General features: G+C 37.4%; 1 protein-coding gene across 6 annotated transcripts in view; it reads left to right on the forward strand.

Moving 5' to 3' along the window:
- TBC1D9B (TBC1 domain family member 9B) overlaps positions 1-19,418 on the forward strand; it is a 43,521-nt gene that overhangs the window by 6,115 nt on the left and 17,988 nt on the right. For 4 of the 6 annotated variants that reach the window (XM_074292350.1, XM_074292347.1, XM_074292352.1 and 1 more), the window contains exons 3-12: positions 2,725-2,843; positions 5,118-5,346; positions 5,563-5,821; positions 7,272-7,479; positions 9,110-9,322; positions 11,473-11,613; positions 12,177-12,327; positions 12,707-12,921; positions 13,421-13,538; positions 15,875-16,160. In XM_074292350.1, the coding sequence (XP_074148451.1) occupies positions 2,725-2,843; positions 5,118-5,346; positions 5,563-5,821; positions 7,272-7,479; positions 9,110-9,322; positions 11,473-11,613; positions 12,177-12,327; positions 12,707-12,921; positions 13,421-13,538; positions 15,875-16,160 (1,939 nt within the window). The remainder of the gene's footprint in view (positions 1-2,724; positions 2,844-5,117; positions 5,347-5,562; positions 5,822-7,271; positions 7,480-9,109; positions 9,323-11,472; positions 11,614-12,176; positions 12,328-12,706; positions 12,922-13,420; positions 13,539-15,874; positions 16,161-19,418) is intronic. The other 2 variants (XM_074292348.1, XM_074292349.1) reach the window with 1 other exon arrangement.

Here is a 19,418-nt window from a genome sequence, read left to right on the forward strand (position 1 = left end):
AACTTTGCACCTATCATTCCTTATACCAGCCCAGCTTCTCTTCCTATCATGCATGTATCTGTTGACGTCTTTTACTCTATTCTGATCAGTTCCTCTGTGATTTCTAAACATATTAACCTCTGTTTTCCTAAGTTATTACTGATACCTTTGATCTCACTTTCTTCTCTTTAAAATCTTGATCTTAAAGTTGATTATGAACTATCCTCTGTCTTTGAATCTCTTGTATATTTTCTCACCATCATTCATACCAGCTAGTTGTCAACGCTAACCACCCCTCACCTTCTCTGCTTCCACTCCCAAGCTGCTAAAGACTACTGCAAAACAGGACCAAACAGCCATTTGAGTCTACTATAAATTCATATTATCTAGTCTCAACTGATCTCTCACAGCTGCAAGGCAAATCTTTTATTCTTCCCAATTGATTTTCACTATCCTTACAGCAGTTCCAGATCTTTTCCTCTTTTTTCATGTTTCCTGTGACACCTCTTTCCTTCAACTTGGAAGGAGAAAATTTAGGACATTCCTTTATAATCTCCTTTCCCTTATTCCAATATATTAAAAGCTCTCTATATCTTCATCCTCTTTTCCTTTTGTCCCAATCTCAATTTTCCAGGTTAACCTCTCTGTGCTCTTAATCCCATTCTCTTCTACCTCTTTTGGGACCTCTCCTCATTATTTGTTTTCCCATCTCTTTTCTTCAGTCTGTCCCTTTCCTTTGAATTTTTGCTTGTCATCTACAGATATACTAAGATCTCCTATATTGTTGAAAAAGGTGGAGGGGGGGAACCTTTATTTCATCCTGCTTTTTTCTCAAATTGTTGTATTCTCGTTCTTCCTTTTCACTGCTAAGCTCTTCTCACCTTGTCTCCATTTCTTCACTACTCACTCATTCTTCCCCTTCTACCCCATAACCAGGTTTTCAAGCCCACCACATGACTATCACTTTTTTCCAGGGTTTCCCTGACTTTTTAATTGTTAAATCCAGTGATTTTTTTTCTGAGTTCTCATAATTCTCAACTTTTAACACTGTTGACTACCCTTTCCTAATTTCCCTCTTGACTTCTCTCTCCTGATTTTCCTCCCACCTCCCACCTATCTGACCTTTAACAATTTATTGTTTAGCTCCCATTCCTTAAATATTTATTTCCCCAAGGTTCTGTCCTTCTAGGCTCAATTATCATCTCCAATCAGATGACTCAAAACTTGTCTTTTCTCTTTCATAATGTCTCTCAAGTTCATCTCTTTCTCTCTACACACATGGCTATATCTCTAGATCAAGTTGACATGACCTCTAAACTATTTCATTAATTTCCTCATTGATCTCCCCTTTTCCATTCTCTCCCTTCTCCTATCCCTCTAACATAGCTTCCAAAAATTTTTTCTTAAAAGTTCAGGTCTGCAGCAGGATGAATATAGAGAGGCTTGGAGAGATTTATGTGAACTGTTGCTAAGTAAAATGAGTAGAACCAAGAGATCATTATACACTTCAACAAAAATAGTACATGATGATCAATTTTGATGAACATGGCCCTCTTCAACAAGAGGATCCAAATCAGTTCCAATTGATCTGTAATGAATAGCTACACTCAGGGAAAGAACACTGGGAAATGAGTATGGACCACAACATAACATTTCCACTTTTTCTGTTACTGTTTACCTGCATTTTTGTTTTTCTTCTCAGGTTATTTTTACCTTCTTTCTAAATCTGATCTTTCCTGTGCAACAAGATAACTGTATAAATCTGTATACATTTATTATATTTAACATATACTTTAACATATTTAACATGTATGGGACTACCTGCCATCTAAGGGAGGGAGAGGAGGGGAAAAGTTGGAACAGAAGTATTTGCAAGGGTCAATGTTGAAAATTTACCCATGCATATGTTTTATATATAAAAAGCTATAAAAAAAAAAAAAAAAAAAAAAGTTCAGGTCTGACTTTGATTTCCCTGCTCAAAAACCCTTAGTAGCTGCATATGAGTCCAGTTGAAATAAAAACTCTAGCCTGACATTGAAGGTCCTTCACAAACTAGCCTAACATTAAAGGCCCTTCACAAACTGGCTCGTCCTTCTCAGTTTCATATATTAAACTGTCAACTATTATTTTTATCATGTTGTATTCTCCTACCAAACAAACTCCTTGAGACAGGAACAATTTTGCTTTTGTCCGCAAGGTTTAGCATGGTACTTTTTACATAGTGAGCGCTTAATAAGTATTCTTCTAATTAAATAAAATTTTTTATATACCATAGTCCAGCCATTTCCCAATCATTAGACATATGGATTGGGTTTTTTTTTTTTTTGTTTGTTTGTTTTGTTATCGTGATTAATGCTGTGAGTATTTTTGTACAGAAATCTTTTTTTTTTTTTTCCTGTCAGTGACATCTTTATGATATAGCCCTCATAGTGGAATCATTAGATAATAGAACTTGGTAGCTCTTATTGTATAATACCTTTTTGTTTTCCAAAAAGATTGTATCATTTCTTAGCTCCACTAGCAGAGTAAGATTGTTTTTATTTTTCCACTACCCTGTACAAGCTTTATATTTTATCTTTTAACTAAAATCAGTTTAATGAGTATTTCATAAGGCTTCTTACAGAGACTTCTGCTTTAATGTTTATGATGGGAAATGATTCCTAATTTTTCCACTCAAATGAGTTTGAGAGATTAATGTGTTGATGGAGGCTTTTTTCCCTTTTTTTACCTTCCCAAATCCCCTAGGTTCATCCCGTAAAGAGATCACAAAACATTGGGAATGGCTGGAAAATAACTTGCTACAGACATTGTCCATCTTTGAAAATGAAGAAGACATCACTACCTTTGTCAAGGGCAAGATACATGTAAGAAGCACTTGCTTAGCATTATCATGTTATCCATGACAGTCATATAAGTTATATGGAAACCCCCAGTTGTGGGGAGCTTACTCTCTTTCAAGACAGTCCTTTATTTTCTGACAGTTTGGTTATTAGAAAATTCTTTTTAATCAATTGAAATCTGCTCTGTTTCTTTGCTGAATTTTTTTTATTTATTTTCTGCATTCTCAAGATACTAGATAGAATATGAATACTTATGACTACTTTTTGTGAGCAAAGGATGAACTTTTTGTATTCTGGAAACTTAGTGAAATTTTATCAGCCCTCTCATTTCTACTTTCCAGTAAGTTATTGCATGTGTTATTCACTTCAGCCATATCTAATTAGTTTAAAAAAAAAAAAAATTTGATTGAAATCTGTAGAGTCCACCTATTATAATAAATTAGTATTAATTTTAACACAATATATTTTCCAACTCTGTTATACATTAAGTTCAAACATCAGCTGCACCAGGGGGGGAAATCCCTGAGCTGGAGAGACTCAATGCAGCAGGTAGACCAGGTAGTAGCACTTGTAACTCAAGACCAGGAGAGAGAGCCATCAGATTTCAATTTGTTCAGACTATTCTTCCTCTATTCCCTGAACTTTGAAGCTCAAAATATATAAGAGAATGTTCTGTATCAAGTTGCTGAGGAGTCTTCATTAGCTACCCCAGTATGGTAGTGGTAGGCTCCCAATTTTCTTACTTTAAAGTAACACCTTTGCTTTGCAGGATTTTTATCTTTTATGGTCCAGCCTTGTTAGACCACTGTAAAATGAAAACTCAAACCCATAATTCTTAGTGAGACACACTATTTTCCTTGGCTTCCTTCTCCTAGAGGAGGCAGGTTATATCCAATTATCTTCCTTGTGATTGAATACTTGGAAAAGACCCCAAGGCAGCAATGCATGCCTTGATTAGTTCACCTACAAAATCAGTATACATTTAAGCTCCTTCTGTCTACAGAGAATTAAGCAGATTGCTAGGTGGAAGTTCAGAGTTTAAATCTGAGATAATCCCTGCTGTCATAGAACTTAAGCCTGGTAGAAGATGTGACATACTTAGATAATTGTATAACAATGCAGAAGCACATTAGAGAGTACAGAAATGTTTTGTGACAGTCAGAGGGAAATTTTCATTGCTGACTGTTCAGGGAAGGTTTCCTGATAGAATGTGGCATTTAATTTGGACTTTAAAGGATAGCCAGGTAGGTAACAAAAAGAAAAGGACATTTCGGGTATAGGAAACAGAATGAGCTTGAAAGTGGGTAAATACAGGGCTTGTTCAAGGGATGTAGAATAGTTTAATTTGGGTAGAAAATACAGCATATAGTGAGGAATAGGAGCGATTAGACATTGTCAAACATAAAGGACCTTGAAAACAAAGGAACTTGAGCTTTGATAGATATTAGAGACACAGAAGATTTTTTTGAGCAGTAGAATGCCAGGCAAATAATAATAAGACAGTACTAGCTTGATGACATTGGAAACAGTGAATAAAGGAGAGAAATGAAATCAATAGAATATGGTAACTAAGTGATTCTGATAAGTAACTAGAAGGAAGAGTCAAAGATATTACTCCAAAGTTTTGAAGACATACTATCTAAGGTGAAGGGTCAGTTGCGAGGAAAAGCCAACTTAGAAAAAATGATTGCCAGTTTAGTTTTAAATTTGTCAGTTTTGATCTACTAGTGGTTCATCCAGGTGCACAGGCCCTATAGACATTCTGAGTGTGGGTCTAGAGCTCAGAATAGAGGGCTGGAGATAAAGATTTTGGAATCATGTACATAATTAATAGCCATAGAAATTAATGACATCACTTAGGTGGGGATTTTAGAAAGAGAAGAGAGACCTTAAGGGATAGAAGAAGATTGAGAAACAGAAGATCCTTCTAATAGCTTATCCCTTCTGCCTTTCCTTCTTAAAAATGGAAGATAGGGAGCAATGGAGGAATATATAAAAATTGTATGTTTTGGGCTTCCAAACAGCCTTCGAAACTGTTAACTCTGGATTGACTTTAACTTGTATTACTAGTGTTAGTTTGGTTTTGCTAACATCCTCTAATTCTTTCATTTGGTTAATAAGCATCCTTCCTATAGGCAGATCATTGCACTTAATCTCTCATAATCATGAATTCTAAACTAAATTTTCTTTTTTTTAATGCCATTATTGTTTTAGAAACCTAAGTAGTCCTTTTTGCACTTTTCCTTATTCATGTTACTTAGGAGTTCCCATCTCTACTCTTTTTTTTCTTCACTCCAGGGTATCATTGCTGAAGAAAACAAGAACCTACAGCCTCAGGGAGATGAGGATCCAGGAAAATTCAAAGAGGCAGAACTAAAGATGCGGAAACAATTTGGAATGCCTGAAGTGGAAAAGCTGGTCAATTACTATTCCTGTAGCTACTGGAAAGGACGGGTGCCCAGGCAGGGATGGTTGTATCTTACTGTCAACCACCTTTGTTTCTACTCCTTTCTTTTGGGCAAAGAAGGTAAGTAGTTGTGATCCTGGAGGCTCTAGCCAAAAGAATCCACACATCAGGAAGTAGGGATTTTAAATTCTTCCCCTCTCAGGGCTTCTGTCATATTCAGTGACTCCTTAATGTGAGCTATTCTTAAATCAAATTGTCACTTATTTCTCTATTGAATTTTTTACTTTGTCTCTCAAAGCTGTTTGAATTGGTGTTTCTTTGTTTGGTGGTTCTCAGTAACCCTGGTGGTCCAGTGGGTGGATGTAACTGAATTGGAGAAGAATGCCACCCTGCTGTTTCCTGAGTGCATCAAAGTTAACACCAGGGACAAGGAGCTGTACTTCTCCATGTTCCTCAATATCAATGAGACCTTCAAGCTTATGGAGCAATTGGCCAATATTGCCATGCGACAGCTGCTGGACAATGAAGGCTTCCTGGAGGACAGATCCCTCCCCAAGCCTGTCAGGCCTCTTAAAAACATCTCAGCCTTAAAAAGGTATGTCTCATTTCCCTTCAGAGAAACAGATAAATGATGCAAGGTAATTGAAGAGTTGGAGGACCGATATAATCATAGTTCTAGTCCAGTTTATAATTGTGCATGGTCTGGATAAATAAATGAATGGAAAAGCATTTATTGATTACCCATTGTGTGTTACATATTGTGCTAGGCACTGGGGACATAAATACAAGTGTGAGACAGTCCTTGCCTTCAAGAACTTTATATCCTACAGAGGAATATAACACATATTAGACAATGGTGGTCAGGGAAGGGAACTTTAGTCTCGGGAATTACGGGATAACAAGCAGAGCCATAAAGTGGTCTGTTGTCATGCTCTTTCTAGAAGCAGTAATAGGATTGATTTAATTACTATTCACAGAACAAGAAGTGGAAAGGTGGAGAGAAAGAAGGAGCAGTATGTGTGGCTTTCAGGCACATGAGACAAGATGGGTGGAATGTAGTGCATGGTTTGAGGCCAGAGAGATATGGTGGGTTAGGTGAGTTTGCCTTTACTAATTTACCAGTCAGGATCTCTCATCCTTGAAGCACAGCTCCACATAAGCTCAGGTTTTGCGATCTTCTCATATTCTCCTCATTGAGTTATAGATCTGAAGGAATAGGTGCTCCTATTGCACAGTTTGGAACATGATGACAATACTAGAGCTTGTCAAAATTTGAACCTTCTAAATTCCAGAAAAAAGTTAATCTTTGGCACATAGAACTGTTTATATTAATCTGCCAGCATAAATGTGTAAAATTCAGACACTATAAGGAAGACAAGAGAAATATGCTAATTATCTTTTTAAAAATTAATTTTGTAATTATAACTTTTTTTTTGATAGTACACATGTATGGATAATTTTTTACAACATTATCCCTTGCACTCACTTCTGTTGCTAATTTTCCCTTCCTTCCCTCCACTCCCTCCCCTAGATGGCAGGCAGTCCCATACATGTTAAATGTTATAGTATATCCTAGATACAATATATGTGTGCAAAATCGAATTTCTTGTTGCACAGGAAGAATTGGATTCAGAAGGTAAAGACCTTCTGACAAAACCTGGGACAAAAAACAAAAATGCAAACAGTTTACACTCATTTCCCAGTGTTCCTTTTCTGGGTATAATATGCTAATTATCTTAATTCAGACTGGGGTGGTTCTTCCTGTCACCCTTCATTCTCAAGTAAAATGGGTATCCTAAAAAGAAAAAAGTTAATTTTTAAAATTACTTTTTCAGCTTGAATAAGATTAAATTCCAATCTTCTCATTTTTATGCCCATCTGTCATTTATGTGAATTGTGCTCAATTCAAGCAGATGGCAGTTCATCTTGCCCTCCGGTACAGATGGATACAGTATAGCTTTTACTAGGTAATAGTACTTCAACTGAATGAAACGTCATTGCTAACACTTGACTCATATACTTTGGTTTCTCTCTTCTGCCTTCAGAGACCTAGATGCCAGAGCCAAAAATGAATGCTACCGGGCAACTTTCCGATTACCAAAGGATGAACGACTAGATGGACACACTGACTGTACTTTGTGGACCCCATTCAATAAGATGCATATCCCTGGCCAGATGTTCATCTCCAACAATTATATTTGCTTTGCCAGTAAAGAAGAAGAGGCGTGTTATCTCATAATACCACTGAGAGAGGTGAAGTATTGTTTCAGTCTGAATTTTAATATTCAAGGTCAGCAGTCACATTATGGTGGCAGCCAAAATGATGGGAAGAGCTTCTGTTTTGGAATTGGAAGACTTGAGTTCTCTTTTTGACTAACTACTTTGGGCCATTACTTAATTTCTTTGTATCTCATCTATTAAACACAGTTAGATATAACTGTCCTTTATATTTCTAGATAGCATTAGAAAATGCATATAAGAAAATGGGAGGAAAAAAACATGTCGGGGAATGGGAAGAACCTACAAAGATCTTTCTTTGGAAATGGCAGGAGATAGTCTTTTATTGCTATATGATGTTTGCTGTTAGCCATACTGTATGAGATATACCCCAGGGAGCAACACTTAGGTCATGAGTTTCAGCCGCTTCCATCATACCAAGGACTTTCTTTTTCATTGGGTGATAATTCCATGATTTTCAGGAGGACCCATCGTGAAGGACAAGAACAACTATTCTGTGTTTCAGAGGGGGTTAGACCATAAAAAAGAGACACATGAACTAATCCTGGGGTCCTGGGCTCTGTTTCAGGGTACCACAATGACTGAGAGTTTCAGAGCAAGATTTGGGATGGTACCTCTCATTGTAGAGACTTGCCAACAAAACTTGCAAGTAGTTAATTGTATAGGAAACACTTGGAGAGTCTTGACTACAAGTTACTATTTAAATGTAAACTATTATAGTAACTATACATTTGTTGTTGTTTAGTCATTTCAGTCATTTCTAACTTTTGGGACCTATTTTGGCGTTTTCTCAGCAAAGATACTGGAGTGGTTTACCATTTCCTTCTCCAGATCATCCTTTAAATGAAGAAACTGGGGCTAAGTTAAGTGACTTGGCTAGGGTCACACAGCTAGTATCTGCAGCTAGATTTGAGCTCATGTCTTTTTCACTACAGGCCTATCACTCTATCCATTGTGCTACCTACCTGCTTCAGGCACTATTTGTAAATACCATCAAGAAGACTTAACTATTATTTGATTTTTATTTCAGTTTGTAGCAGAAGAAAAATAAATTCTGATTAAAACATGCACTAGGTAGACATGAGAATCCTTTGGTTCTTTTGCAAGCATTTTCTATATGCTAGGCATTATGCTAAGGACTAGAAATACAAAAGAAAAGGTAAAAAAAAGTTCCTACCTCAAGAAACTTGTGTTCTGGTGTGAGATCTGGTGATATCCAAAATAAATACTAAAAATATTAGAAAGTTAGCTTAAAGGGAAAGGAATTAGCAGCTGAGGGAACAGGACAAGGCCTCCTGTAAAAGTTAGTACTTGACCTTAGTCTTAAAGGAATTCTAAGAGAGAGAAATAAGGATGGAGAATATTCCCAGCAGGGATAACAACCACATGAAGATCCATCTAGTTTCTTAAAGTGTGAGAACATTGCTGTGGCCACACCTTGGTTGCCTCTAAAACAGTCTTCAATATAGACTTCTCAGGGAGAATTCCATGCCAGAAGATAGCTTCCAAATTCAGTTTATTTTGAGAAGAGGAGAGACTCTGGAACCGCTAATTATGTATATATGTCATTAATAGTTCTTGGGTGTGTTTGGCTTCTGTTGTAGCTCAAGGGGAAATCGTGGGGCAAACGCCTTCTCTTTTGCAGGTGACAGTGGTTGAAAAAGCTGACAGCTCCAGCGTGTTGCCGAGCCCATTATCTATTAGCACCAAAAGTAAAATGACCTTCTTGTTTGCCAATTTGAAAGACCGAGATTTTTTGGTCCAAAGAATCTCAGATTTCCTTCAGAAAACATCAGCTAAGAAGCCACGTGCAAGCAGCAGAGAGAAGGCTGGAGTTACAGACTCAGCACGAGGAGAGGTGAGATGGAAGGAAAACTTGATATGTATTTAAATTTTTTTTATAGTTACTGAATAAAGTTCCTATTTTTACTGTTCTTCATTTGAGAAGAAGGTAAGTTGAACTTTTCACTTTTTTCCCTCCTTAAAAATCATATCATCATTAAGTTGCTTTTAAAACTACATGTGGCCTTCATTTTTTTTTCAAGAAGATTGTTGGCCCTTAGTAAAAAAAAAAAAAACAAAAAAAAAACGATTCTCTTCTCCTCACATGTTGGTCAAATTCAGAATTAAAGGTATTAAAGGCCGGTCATCAAGAGACCTTTATTCTCCTGACTACTATTTCTCTTTTGTTCATGAAATTTTCTTCACATGAAGTTCTTTTCCTCTTTCTACTGATCAGTTGAATTGTGGCCATGTAAATAGGAATTTTCAGTCTCCCCCTCCTGATAGGGATAACCAGTTGCTATATGTAGAAGTACTCTGAGCAAAGGAAAAAAAGGCAGAAATCAGTTTGCTTGGTGTGTTCAGAGGAGGGTAAAAAGACCAGCCTAAACCTAATAGAAGGTTCTAACCAGTAAGATAATATAGGCCTAGAGTCCTTACTGCTATCCTGAGATGTGAGAAAGGGATTTAAATATCCAACTCTGAACCTCACAAAGGGGTAGAAGTAATCAGAAAAACCCGGGAGACTTTAGGGGAAGGAGGGGAAAAATTAGAACAAAAGGTTTGGTAGTTGTCAATGCTGTAAAATCACCCATGCATATATCTGGTAAATAAAAACTATTAAAAAAAAAAAAAAAGAAAGAAAGAAAGAAAGAAAGAATATGCTTAAGAAGAATATGCAAATATGGAGTAGACATATAAACCTTTTGAAATTGGCTTAAAGAAGTTTAAAAACGCAGTGCAGAAACAAAGAATTTGGTATAGAAATGTGAAACTAAAAGGAAATAATAGAGGATGAGAAGGAGATGTTAAGAGATAGACTGATATCATGAAACAGCTGAACACAGAACAAACTTTGTGATCTTAAAAGGGAAAATTCGAGAGGGGAGAAAAAACTAGCTTCTATGGGAGCACATTAGATTGCTTGTAAACAATAGGCATTTGGAGAATGGCTGAACTAATTGATGGTACATGAATGGAATGGAATATGATTATATCATAAGAAGTGGTAGAAGAAACAATTTCAGAATATTGTGGCTATTATGAATTGATACAGAGTGAAGTAAGCAGAAACAAAAGGATAATTCATGCATAGATGACAACTTTGGGAAGAAAAACAACTTTCAAAGAAGGAATCTGATCAGAACAGTGACCAATCTGTATCTGCAGGACTTGTGATGAGTTATTCATCTCCTAATAGTTAATGGACATATAGTTCAGAAAGAGATTTATATTTTGAAATATAGTCCCTATAAACATAAATACCCTAATTTGTTATAATGTTCTTTATTTCTTTCAGTAGGGGAGGAGAGTTAAGAGGAATTGAATGTAAATAAGTGATATTCCCTAAAAGAGAGGGCTATTAAAAATATTATTAAAGTTGGTTTCAGAGAAATCTAGTCAGACTTGTATGAATGGATACAGAGTGAAGTCAACAGAATCAGGAGAACAAGTTATATGATAATTTTAGATACTCAGATAAACACAATGACCAACCAGGAGACTCAAGGTGAATGCTACTCACCTTTTAACAGAGGAGTCTATAAACTGAAACAATTTGTAAGGATTGAGGGTAATCAAAAGAGGAATTTGCTTTGATTATATATTCTGTAACAAGTGTTTTTTTCTTGTTTTCTTAAAAGAAGGGAAGAGAGAGGAGAAAATGAGGATCTAAAAATAAAATAAAATTTCATTTAAAAAAATCAGTAAAGCTCAAAGAAAAGGATTTTTCATAAGAAAATAATTACATAATTTATTATGTAATTTTTTAAAAATAGCAAACTATGAAATAGATTAGGTGCATAGAGAGACTTCTCTTTTGATTCTGTATATATAGAAATGCCCTTTTTCAGATGCTTGATTTCAAAATAAAAAAATAAGATTTAAAAAGTAAACAATCATCTGTCAATGTCTGGCCCTTGGAGAATGAAGTTTTTGACTAGCCAATACAATCAATCTAACAGATAATTTGAAATACCTTTTTAACCTGCTCTTTCTTTTCCTCAGGAAAGTGATCTTCCTGCCAGCCCATCTTCTACACTCAGCAGTCAACTGACCACCTTTTTGGAGGAGGCTCCAACTGCTTCTCATGGATTACTCAAACTTTTTCAAAAAAACTCATCCACAGAGGTTCTTGGACCAAAGGGGGTAAGATTTTCTCTGTTGTGATTAAGAGATCTAAAATTTGAAGGACTGTTTGGTTTTCAAAAGAGAAAGAGGCTCATAGTATCATTGGACACAGACACACATATGGGTGCTTTCTCTTCTGTGCCATTAGCAATTTTCTACCAAAACTTTCAGGGGCCTGGTGTACCTACCCCAAGTCAGACTACAAATTAGACAGAATTGGCATGTCTTCTTGATGGAGAAATGAAGAAAGAATCTCTGGGAAACAAATGGAAATGAGCTTTTTTTCAATTGACATAATATGACAGACATTTGACTTAAATTATTCAAAAAGAGCCTTAAGGCTATTATACTTCTCATTAATTCACTGTAAGTCATAAGGAGTTGCAGTCCATGTCTCTTTTCAGCTTGCTAAGTGCATATATTTTTTGACTGTAAGGATCTGGCGGTTTTGAGAGAGGTGGTCAGTGTTTCATGGGTGATTTATTTAGCAATGAAAGAGGCTTTCTGTGTATATTGCTTTGGCTTGATCTGTTCACATAACTCTTCTGGAGGCCACAATTCCAAACAATCTTTTTTCTAAGGCAAAAGAGAAGATGAAAGAAGAATCTTGGAACATTCACTTTTTTGAGTATGGTCGTGGCATGTGCATGTATCGGACAGCAAAAACCCGGGAGCTGGTCTTAAAGGGTATCCCTGAGAGCCTCCGTGGTGAACTCTGGCTCCTGTTCTCAGGTAAACTCCAACATCACCCCTGTCACACAACTGGAGTTTCCTTCTCTTTGGGGAGTTGTTGAAGTCAGAACTGTTCTTCACTATAAGGTAACTCCACTGGAGTAGGGAATAGAGTGTGCTGGTAGAGACAAGATAGTTTCACCTACCAGTTGCATATGGTGAACCTGCATAGCCCTCTGCTCTTTATGACTTGAATCTTAATAGCTCTTGGAATTCTGGAATCTAATAAAGATACTACAGACGGAAACAGAACTTTACCTCAGCTTGGAATTGACCTCCAGGCTCTTATTTTCTATAAACTCTCTGGATTTTATCAAATCCCCTAGTCTTGAAGCTCTTCTGAGAATGTCAGACAGTATGATATATATTCCCACTGTAGGAGCCTGGAATGAAATGGTGACCCACCCTGGATACTATGCTGAGCTGGTGGAGAAGTCCATGGGCAAACAAAGTCTTGCCGCTGAGGAAATTGAGAGAGATCTGCACCGTTCTATGCCTGAACATCCAGCCTTCCAGAATGCAATGGGCATTGCTGCCCTTCGCCGAGTGCTCACAGCATATGCTTTCCGAAACCCAACAATTGGATACTGCCAGGTTAGTCACCGCCAGTTTAACAGTGCTTAAGAAAGGATGGCTAGAACTAGAAAGTCTTCTGCAGCCTTTCAAACTGCAAAGCAATTCTGAAGTTAATGCCAAAGCCCAAGGAAGAGCCCCTGTCCTTAGGAAGCAGGCAGCCCCTTGACAAGATTTAGACAGGATTGGATATGTCCCAACACAAAGAAGGAATAGAAAAACAAATCACAGTGATTGCTCTTGTCCCTCATTAATAACTTTCACCCATTTCTGAGGGCCTCCTTCCCAAAGTAAATTGTCTTTAGTCACAGAGAAGAGATGTTGCTCATTCACTTACCTGTACATAAAATGCCCATTGTGTTCAATCCTGAGCCAGGTCTCAGGGCAGAATGACCTTGATTTATCTGCTGTGGATGGACTGATCCATCCAATGGCTTGAAATAGGAGTTCCCAGTTTCCAATTCCAATGCTACTTGTTCTCTGTGCCTTCTTGTGCTTGTCCTGACGGAATGGTTCATAGGCTATGAACATTGTGACATCGGTGCTGCTTCTGTACGGCAATGAGGAAGAGGCTTTCTGGCTGCTGGTGGCACTATGTGAGCGGATGCTGCCTGACTACTACAACACTAGGGTGGTAGGTGAGTTGGCCCAAAGCTATTCCTGGAATTCTGGGAGTCAAGCTGTCTTGTTATTGAACAATAAGAAAAACATAAGTATTTTTTGTTAAACACAAGTATTTTAAAATAAAAGATGCTGTCAGCACAAGAGCCAAAGGAGTTAGAAGACCTGAATTCTAGTCCTACTTCTGAAACTTTCTGACTCTCTAATCACTAATAAATTATTTACCTTTTTGCACCTGAGTATTTTTATCTGTCAAATGGGGATAGAAATCTCTGCCCTATTTTTCTCATGGGCTCGTTGTGAGGGTCATGTAAGATCCTGGAAGAAAAAGAATATTGAAAACCACAAAGCCTCATACAGATATCAGAGGGGTTTATTATAGTCATTATTTTGGCCTCATACAGATATCAGAGGGGTTTATTATAGTCATTATTTTGATGGGGTTTAGTGGCAGTCAAAGTTTTGAAAATCCTCTTTTAGTCAACACAGAAAGAATTCATGAACCTGAAATATTAATTGGCAAAAAAGTAAGTTTATTTTTGGATGAGAAGTTAGCTTTGCTAGAAAAACTGATTTCTTAAGTGGCAAAGTCCTATTAGAGAAATGGAGGCTGGTACTAAGAAGAGAATGTCTTCTCCGCAGACAGATGTCCTAGCAGGCAGCTATGTCCTACTCTAGATTTCTGTAAGGATCAGGACTTTAGAAATGTCCTTTAATAGAAAAATCTGAGGCTCAGGTTTCAGGTTGAAAAGAAAGCCAAAGTCCCCAGGCCTAAATCTCCAATTGAGTGGAAATCACTTCTAAGGCTTCCTGAATGAGGATCCAGCTACCAAAGTGGGGGAGAAGGGGAGTGATTTGCCTTAGAAAAGGCCCAGTCTCATGATGCTACTTAACTTGTCTGGGGAGATATGCTTCCCAGGAGGGCCTGAGAATCTCCCTTCTTTATAGATCAAAGGGTTCACAATTTTAGAGTATTAATTTTACAGATCAAAACGGAACAGAGTTTCATATTCCCATCACCTCCATCCATATTGTAGTCATTTAAAGAGCTATGATTTTACCAACATGGGGGTTCTCCTCTAGGATTTAGCCTTCAAAAGTTTCTGTGGACAAAAAAAAACTTAATTCCCCTATAACCTGTCTTATACCACAGAGATGAGCCTCTCTGTACTTAATTCAGCCAGTCCTTGTGATGGGCCAAAGTCCAGAGACTACTCAAAACTACATATCTAGCTAAGGAATGTGGAGCAATGAAATCTTTTGTTCCCTGTTTGTCTCCTGTAAAAATCCCATCTTAACTTACCTGTCTCCTTCCCTAAATAACAATACCTTGCTAAAAGACATCCTGTCTCCTTAACTTGAATGAAAAGATATCCTAGCTTCTCCCTTATCTGTACCTTGCTTCCCACATGTAGGTTTGTTAGCCTGCTAACTAAAACCTCAGATTTTCAATATATAAAATTTTCCCAAACTTTCTCTGCCATTCTCTTAGAATTTGATCCTTCAGCCATGACATCAATAAAGTCTTTTGTGAAAATAAGAGAATCTCTTGAATTCTTTCAAACTAACTGAACCACTTGGATAACGGACAGTTTGTCATCAAACTTATCCTCATAGCCTTTACCATATAATAAAACTGGTCCAAGCTTATAGCCACTAGCCTAACCCTTGAAAATCTATGAGTTCCTTTATACTATAATGAGTCATCAAAGAAAGACACTGATAGACTCTCTCTCCATAGTATTTAACAAAGTGCCGCTTTTACTCATAGTACCCATAGTTAGCATGTTGATGAAAATGGTTAGATGTAAATTCCATTTTTAAAAAATAGGAATTGTTCAGGTCTAAGTTTTCTTGAGCTTAAAATCTGAATTCTTACATTGGACATTTTGAAAATGTGAAATATACTTATTTTTTATTTGATGGTAGATATGCTTATTATTCCCATTTTACAGATGAGGAAACTGAAATAAATAGAAGTTAAGTGCCTTGCTTAGGGTAACACAACTAGTGCTTGAGACCAGATTTGAACTTCCTGACTGCAGGCCCAGTGCTCTATCCACTACAAAAGCCAGGTGCCATTAAGGACTGAATTGTATTATTTTTTTCATTTAGAGTTTCAGGAGAAAATGAGTGTTTATACCAAGAAAGAAAAGAATATTGGCAAGGAAGGAAACCATTAATCAGAGATTATAGTAAAGGGTCACCAAATTAATGAGCTTTTGTTTCATTATCATGTTATAAATGATTTTGGTTATAAAAATCTGTGCCAGGATTAGAATGTCCTTAACCCAGATTCACAGAGAAGATAGATACCCTGGCTCACCATAAGCTTCCTTTTCTTTTCCTCCAGGTGCACTTGTGGACCAAGGCATCTTTGAGGAGCTCACAAGGGAATTCTTGCCTCAGCTCTCTGAGAAGATGCAGGACCTAGGTGTTATTTCCACCATCTCCCTCTCCTGGTTTCTTACTCTCTTCCTCAGTGTCATGCCTTTTGAAAGTGCTGTGGTCATTGTTGACTGTTTCTTCTATGAGGGGATCAAGCTCATTTTGCAAGTCTCCTTGGCCATCCTGGATGCCAACATGGAACAGCTGTTGAATTGCAGCGACGAAGGTGAAGCCATGACAGTTCTGGGCAGGTGATTCACAGTTCTCTTGCCTTTTGCCCATCCCCTCCTTCTTAAGCAGCCTGCTGGCCTTCTCATAGCTATGCTGAGAGGGCACAGCTTCAGGCATGGCCATGTTTTGATATGTCTTATTCTCTGATACTTCTAACTAATGATACTGTGATAACTTCTTGATGACAGGACAAAACTAAGAGGGCTGAACTCGATGATCTCTAACCTTTTTTTCATCTATAACATTTTGTGATTCTTTAAGTTGTTTTCTGATACCTTAGGGTTGCTATAACCATGAGGCAAGAATAGGTCCTTTTAGGGGAATAGGGCAGCCTTGCACAGCCTTGTTATTCATTCAGCAAATACTAATTAATTATCTGTTGGGCTACTGCCCACAAACCAGTCAGTAGTAAGGATGTAGGACTTAGGCAAAGCATAATCCCATCTTTCATGATGCTGACAGTCTAGTGGAGCGTCAAGACACCAATATAAATAACAAATATATAAGGGAAGTGTAGATAAAATGCTATGTAAGATCAAAAGGGGAAAGTATTACTGATTGGGGAAACCAAGGAAGTTTGCCCAGAGAATATAGAGTTTAAATTTAAAGGATCGATAGGGACTTAACGGTTGCAAAGGGATATAGAGGACATTCCAAGCATGTGGAATAGTAAGAACAATGAGAAGAAGGTAAGTTTGTTGGGGAAATGAGGGCAGAGAATAATTACTAATAGTAATTAGACAGCACACGTGATGTGTAGGGGAAAATAGTAAGACATCAGAGTAGAAAAGTAGGGTAGTGTCAGTTTTTGGAAAATCTTGACAACCTGAAGTATTAGATGATCAGTAGAAAACAGAAGAGTTAGGAAGCACCAGCCACCCTTCTTTTCTAGATACTATTCAAGTTTTACTTCCCAGCTCCTAAGTGAAGCAGCTTTGGGGGCAAGGGGGAGAGAGGGGAGAAGATATATGGAGTAAGGAAGAATGAAGGTAACAATGAGGTTGTTTCCCTGGGTGAATGGAAGAATGGTAGTAGCCTTGACAGTAATGGGATAATTTGAAAAAGGGATTAATTTAGAGGAAAGATAACATCTTGTTTTAGATATGATGAGTTTAAGGTGACTCTGAGACATCCAATTGAATATCTAATAGGCCTCAGGAATGAAATTAGGGTTGAAAATATACATCTGGAATATATAGAAATGGTATTAAATCCATGAGAACTGGGGCAGCTAGGTGGCACAGTAAATAAAGCACCAGCCCTGAAGTCAGAAGGAACCGAGTTCAAATGTGACCTCAGACACTTAACACTTCTAGGTATGTGACTACTCACTTAACCCCAATTGGCTCAGCAAAAAACAAAAACAAAAAAAAAAAACCGAGAACTGGTGGGGTGACAAAGCGTATATAGAGAGAGAAGTCCCAAGGTAGATCCTTAAGCCACAGCCACAGTTAGAGAACAGAATGTGAATGATAATTTCACTCAGCAAAGGAAGCTGAAAATAAGCAGACAGGTCAATCAACAAGCATTTAATATGTGCCATTCACTATGCTATATACTGGGGATACAAAGAAGGGCAAAAATATAATCTCTCCCTTCAAGAATCTCAAATGGGAGAGAAAACATGCCAAAAAAAAATTGTATGTGCAAGATATATATATATATATATATATATATATATATATATATATATATATATATATATATATATATATATAATATAAACGGAAGGTGAGCTTAGAAGGAAGATGCTAATAGTTGGAGAGATAGGAGTAGGACTGGTTCTGCAGAAGATGAGATTTGAGTTGAGGCTTGAAGGAAGCCGGAAATAGAAGTGAGGAAAGAAAGCATTCTAGGTATGAGCAATGGCCAATGTTGAGTCGGGAGTGAAATGTTATGTGTGAGGAACAGCAGGAAAACCTGTGCAGCAGGGGAGGAAAGCATATAGAGGCTAGTAATGTAGAAAGAAAGTAGGTTATGAAGAACTTTTCCCTTTTTTTTTTTTTTTTTTTTTAAGGCTGGGGTTAAGTGACTAGCCCAGGATCACACAGCTAGGAAGTGCTAAGTGTCTGAGACCAGATCCGAAAGAGAAAGAGAGACAGAGAGAGACACACAGAGAGAGAGCATTCCAGAAATGGGGACAGCCAGAGTAAATGACTATAGACAAGAGATGGAGCTTCTTGCTTGAAAAGAGAGAGAGAGAGAGAGAGAGAGAGAGAGAGAGAGAGAGAGAGAGAGAGAGAGAGAGAGAGAGAGAGAGAGAGAAACAGACGAGACAGAGAAAGACAGACAGGTCCTCCTGAATTCAGGGCTGGTGCTCTATCCACTGCGCCACCTAGCTGCCCCTGGTTATGAAGAACTTTAAAAGCCACAAGAGGATTATATATTTGATCCTGGAGTTTATATACAAGACAAAAGTGACCTGGTCAGATCTGTACTTTAGGAACATCTCTGTGACAGCAAAGTGAAGAAAAGCCAAAAAAGCAGCATGACAACTCAGGAAAGGGATACTTTTCAGAAGGAGGAGATGGCCAACAGTATCAAATGCCACAAAGAGCTTAAGTGGGATGAGACTCGAGAAGATTCCATCTTATTTTGCAATTAAGAAATCCTTGGTAATTTTGGAGATAGTGGGGTCAGTTGAAAGATGATGTTGAAAACCAGATTGCAGTGACTTAAAAAGTGAATGGGAGGAACAGAAGTAGAAGCAAGGAGTATTGATAAAATTAAATAGCATAAGTTTGTAGTAGATTCAGTCAGCAGAGTTGTGTAACTTCCTCCAAATGCATTCAGCAATATGTATCATTGTCTGCCAGCAACCAATCTTGAGTTTTGCTATAGTTTTAAAGTGGCAATTCACTTCTGTATTGTTTTTTGCTTTCAATTTGAGTGGAGATAGGTGGCCTCTATTCAAGTTGTGTATCTTATCTCTACTTTTGTCATTGTAGAGACAAAGAGCCAGAGTTTCTTGAACCAAAAAGTTTAAAAAGAAAATCAGACTTAGGGATTTCCTCATAAGGCAAATGTAGCTAAACTAGAGTTACAGACTATTTGTTGCATCTTAAATTTCTAAGAGTGTCATGAAGCATTGGAATTCTCTGATTTAGAAGGAAGATGTCTCCAAGCCAGAGAAGGGTTCCCAGTAGTCTTCTACTTAAACATAAAACATTTATATTTATATGAGCATATATGAAAAATAAGAGAATAGCCAAATTCAGGCATCTCAGGAACTTCTTCCATTTTTTTTTTTTTTTTTTGCTTATTTCTTATTCTTATTT

The sequence above is a fragment of the Sminthopsis crassicaudata genome, chromosome 2 (genome assembly GCF_048593235.1).
Source record: "Sminthopsis crassicaudata isolate SCR6 chromosome 2, ASM4859323v1, whole genome shotgun sequence".
Lineage (NCBI taxonomy): Eukaryota > Metazoa > Chordata > Mammalia > Dasyuromorphia > Dasyuridae > Sminthopsis > Sminthopsis crassicaudata.